This window comes from Triticum dicoccoides, chromosome 3A, assembly GCF_002162155.2.
Source record: "Triticum dicoccoides isolate Atlit2015 ecotype Zavitan chromosome 3A, WEW_v2.0, whole genome shotgun sequence".
Taxonomy (NCBI): domain Eukaryota; kingdom Viridiplantae; phylum Streptophyta; class Magnoliopsida; order Poales; family Poaceae; genus Triticum; species Triticum dicoccoides.
Window position 1 is genome coordinate 636,568,469 of NC_041384.1, and position 5,343 is coordinate 636,573,811.

General features: G+C 44.2%; 1 protein-coding gene across 1 annotated transcript; it reads left to right on the forward strand.

Moving 5' to 3' along the window:
• The first annotated feature begins 2,586 nt into the window (after nt 1-2,586).
• Nucleotides 2,587-3,685, forward strand: LOC119272404 (extradiol ring-cleavage dioxygenase-like). Its single transcript, XM_037553897.1, has 3 exons — nt 2,587-2,859; nt 2,959-3,329; nt 3,427-3,685. The coding sequence occupies exons 1-3, from the start codon at nt 2,626-2,628 to the stop codon at nt 3,617-3,619; spliced, it is 798 nt and encodes a 265-aa protein (XP_037409794.1). The 5' UTR covers nt 2,587-2,625; the 3' UTR covers nt 3,620-3,685.
• Nucleotides 3,686-5,343: the final 1,658 nt, after the last annotated feature.

The window sequence follows — 5,343 nt, forward strand, 5'->3', positions numbered from 1 at the left end:
TAATTTTTCAACACTTTGATCGAGGCGCCTTGAAACAACACAACAGCAACGGTAAATCACACACTCTTTTAGTGAGGGAACGAGCACACGATCTTTATTTTAGGAGCTTTGCTAGACACATGGGGTTTTACGGGCCAATCAGGAATCAATGGTTGTAATTTAATTAGGACCCTGATAAGTGCCACACGTGTGGCACCAACACATGGCAACTCCGAACGTATTTTATGGCAAGTTTAGTGACGCGAGGATGGCAACTTTAATTATCAAGCATGTCAACTTCTTTTCGGATGGCAACTTCAGTTGTAAAAGACACCATGCCTGGAGTGCTTCGTGTCACATGTGTGGCACTTATCATTTCGGTTTAATTAAGCACGACAGGCCCACTAGTGAAACTTCCCCTGCACATCTCCTCAGAGTAATGTCCTTTACGGTCTTCAAGCTTAAAAGGCGCACAATGGCAATAGGTTAGGTAGGAAGTAGAAACAACATCCTCAAATGTGGGTGGAGCCATGGAGGAGAACAATAATGGCGAGATCAGCTACAGGAACAATGGGTGAGATCGACTGCAGGAGAAGAATGGGTGAGATCGACTAACATACCCTCCCCAGAACACTGAACTTGGGTGACCGCAAGATGGCAGAATTGGGGTGATGGAGGAGAATATAATGGAGACAACAAGTTGTTAGTTGGTCATAGGTCCAAGATAAGAAACTGCATACCACAAATCCAATGTAACGTAGTAGCAATATTATTCAGAGGTATGTAGTTGACATACCTAGCACCGGGTACATGAGGCATGACCAAGAGAATCATCAAGCTTATCGAGGACGATAGGTTCACTTGTAAGCGGGCACCGCAACATGTGGCTCCCATTTTTGCTTGTATACTTGGGGGTGCAAACACCACGTTGTGGAAGCTCTCCCAACAGACGGATCGGGTCGACACCTATCTCACCAACCACACCCCTTGGCGCATATAGCCCGATAAGTTTTTTCCTGCTTTTCCTTCTTATTAAAATTTTCCTAGCTGAAACCTAGTAGCTTGCTAATTGTAACTTCATGGTTACGGGGATGGAAGCTAGGACTTGATGGCTCAAATTCAGATTTGTTGAGTTGAAAGTTGGGGATGGGAGAGTTGGGTTGGGATCTTGATTATTTAGAAGTTGATATTGTGAGGGTTGAAAGTTGAGGATTTTAGATGAAGTTGGTGACGTGAGAGTTCATAGTTGGTGTTCTTTGTTAAACATTGGGATTTTGCTCATTCGCGGGTAGCATAAGACTTGGAAATTAGGATCTAGAATTGAAATTAGGATTATGATAAGTTGAATAGTTTTTTAACATAATTTGAATGTTGTGGAAATGGAGTGACATTGGATGCCATTTGCCATACAGGGAGAACTATTTTTTGTGATTATTGGAAGTCAGCAGTGGCGGAGACAGGGGGGACCGGCAGGGGCCCTGGCCCCCCCTGACATCCCTGATTTGCTATTAGTTCGGAGATGAACAATGCAAAAATTAGGAAAAAAATACATGCATCAGTGTAGTTTGGCCCCTGTAATAAAAAAAATATGCCATTTGGCCTCCCTAATCTTAATTTCCTGGCTCCGCCATTGGAAGTCAGTAGCATGTTAGTTGAAAGCCATGATGTTGTTGTTGAATGTTTACCTTTTATATTAGCCGAGACGGCTTCAATCTCTAGCTACGACACATGCAACAACGAAGAAGCGCATAGAGGCCTCGTGCCAACATAAATGGTGCATGCAATACTTGACTTGGCGGCACAACTTTTTTAATTACTTGTCCCCTTTGAAAAAATTGTGTGAGTCGGCTACCCAAAGATCTTTTTCTAACACAGCACAACGAAGATGCCCACATACATGCACATGCACATTCGTAGTCGGCAGGAACATCTCCTCCTAGTGAACAAACATTGCCGGAAAGACTGAACCAAGTCTAGGACTTGAACCCAGGCGGCTGGTTCCACCACAAGGAATCTAATCATCTGAGTTACGCCCAGTTCGGTGCTACCAAAGATCTGATATAAATTGTTAAACGCAACAATTATCGGTAACAAACACCATCAAGACAAGATGATGAATTGTTGCTTCATCGTTGGAAGAAGAACAAAAGCAACAACAAAATAAACTGCCACTAGCCATTAAGTTAGACTGAAGCGGTAGACGACCATAGTTATGTAGCCATATTAGTCATGTATATGCTGGTAAGCAGACTAACTTGATAAAGATGGTTACGCTTACTTATTAGACACCATGATCACCTTTTAGCTCTCTTTTTCCGATGGATGGACTTATAGGTTAGCTGCTGAGTTCTTCCCAACGAAGTAATCCAGGGGTCAGAAGATCTACACAGAGATTTTTCATATAATGTTTTTTAGCCCACAAAGTAAACCTAGTGATTCCCTTCATGGATATTTTCTTCAAGGGGTCACGTGTTCAATTAGCATAGAATAGGATATCAACTCAACTCTCGACTGTAGTTAGTCTTACATTTCTCCGAGAGTATACTCTTTTCTTGCACAGTACTATCTTTTATAGTACTGTGATGGATGGGACAGAGCCAAGTCAAGCCCAAACCCAAGTATCAGACACCACCGCCGGAGGTTGCCATGGACACCTTCTTCCTGTCGCACGGCGCGCCGACGGTCTGCATCGACGAGACGATCCCGGCGCGGAGCTTCTTCCAGTCGTGGCTGCCGGCGGCGATCGCGGGCACGCAGGCGCCGCGCGCCATCCTGGTGGTGTCGGGTCACTGGGAGACGGACGCCCCGGCGGTCAACGTCGTCCGCGGCACCAACGACACCATCCACGACTTCCATGGCTTCCCGGACCAGATGTACAAGGTCCCAGTCTGGCCGCCCCTGTCGACGTCTCCTCTTTCCTACTGCAAATGTGTCACGAATGCAAGTTGACATTGCTCGATCGCACGTATGCGCACGCAGCTGACGTACCCTGCGCCCGGCGCGCCTGACCTGGCCGAGAGGACCAAGAGGCTCCTGGAGGACGCCGGGTTCGGGCCGGTGGGCGAGGAGCACGGCCGCGGGCTCGACCACGGCGCCTGGGTGCCGCTGATGCTCATGTACCCCGACGCCGGCATCCCGGTGTGCCAGCTCTCCGTGCAGACGGAGAGGGACGGCACGTACCACTACGACGTCGGCAGGGCGCTGGCGCCGCTCCGGGACGACGGCGTGCTCATCCTCGGCTCCGGCACCGCCACGCACAACCTCGCCAGGATGGGGCCTCACGACGCGCCGCCGCCGCAGTGGGCCTCCGACTTCGACACCTGGCTCAAGGATTCGCTCATAGACGGGAGGTACTATTGAGACGAACTTGACTGGAAACTCGATGGCCGTCGTGGTCGTGTTGATTTTTGTTTCCACGTTCTCATTCGCATCATTGGCATGGGCCAGGTACGAGGACGTGAAGCGATACAAGGAGAAGGCGCCGCACGCTGAGGTGGCGCACCCATCGCCGCATCATTTCTACCCGCTGCACGTCGCGCTCGGCGCCGCCGGGGAGGAGTCCAGGGCGGAGCTGATCCACCACAGTTGGACCAACACCAGCATCTCCTACTCTTCATACCGTTTCAGCACCAAGATATAACGGCCTTGAGTTATTTGGTTTGTACTAATAAATTGGTTGAGGCCATGAGAAATGAACTTTTTTGTGTGTGTGATTGTATTATCTTCTACAATAAGAAAAAATATTAGCTTTATTTTATAATGTCTATATTCTCACGACTCTATTTTGAAACTTGAGGATTTGTAGTTGAAAGCTAGGAATCTAGAGTACACACTTTAGATTATTATTATTAGCACATACGCCCGTGCGTTACAACGGAAGAGATGCGAGAAGCATCGAGAGAGATAATTGATGTGTCCATCAAAACGGTCTCCACACAATAGTGGGGTGAGAGAGCGGAGAATTGTGGTGCTCTCGCGGGTCATGTTTGGTCCGCGAGATCTTTATAGTAGTGGGGTTGGTGGGAGTAGCGGCCACTACCCAATTCGTGCATTTTTTTTCCTTCAGGTCCACCTCCTTGTCGAGGTTGTGGTGACCTCCTGATTTTTTTAAAACATGTGAGCATTTTAAAAAAAAAAGTTAATTTCTAGAAAAAGGAAAACAAAACTTGAAATAGGAAGATTTTCTTAAATGCACAAACACTTTTCGAAAACATGACCATTTTTAAGGCGGAAAAACGAACATTTTTTGAATTTGTGAACAATTCTTTAAAATAGAAACTTGTTTTGAACATTCAAATCAATTTTCAAAAATGTCTTTTTGATCACGAAAAATATTTTGAATTTGTGAACATTTCTATAAAATGAATATTTTTCGAATTTCTATTATTTTTAAATAATATTTATTTTAGAAATCTTAAAAAGTTTCATTTTTTTAAAATGCGAACTTTTTTAGTTTCAAACAAATTTAGAATGAAAATAAATAATGCATTTTCGAAATGTTTTTGAAAGTGGTAACAAATTTTGAAATTCTAAGATTTGACAAAAATTAGTACAAAAAACGAAACTTTGTAAAATTAATTAAATTAATTTATGAGAAAATGAAATAATAAATTGGAAGGAAAAAAATAAAAATAGAAAAAGAACACAGAAAAAATAGAAATGGGCCGGCCCAACGTTGGGCGACCGATGGGAAGCTCTAACTATATGCCGCGCTGAGCGACAAATAAAGTATCCCCGCTGCATGCGCACGATATAAATGGGTGGCTTTTCTGGGCCTTAGTGCGTGCGGCCCATGTACGAAATTCTGGACATAACTTTTTATCTTTTAGCAGATGGACCACGAAAATTTAGTACCACCTCGGATATAAGAAAAATATTTTCGGTGGTGAACGGATGAAAAAATTGGAGAAACGCACCTTGCTTTTTTTTTGTGGAGTTGTGGAGTTATTATGATAGGCTTTCTCTTTCTCCTTGATTATAACATTCTCAAAAATTTTGTGGAGTTGTGGAGTTATTAGGATGATTATAACTTTTTATTTTTTGTGGAGTTATTATGATAGGCTTTCTCTTTATGTTTAGGGTTGTGGACCGTTGCAACGCAGCTTGGCCTACAGTATTTAGGATGATCAAATATAATGTGAAACGACTCATTTGACTTAGAGATTGGGAGTTATATCACACTATTCCAATCGTGTATTCATTTATCGGTTGTGGTTGGTTACAGGTTGATGCTCTGACTCAGTTAGATTGAGTAAGGAAACATTTGGACCACCCCCGTCGGGCGACATTTCTCAATGTGCGAGTCTAGTCACCCAAAGATGTGATAATTACCCAAATTACTAAACACATCATGGCTGATGAGAA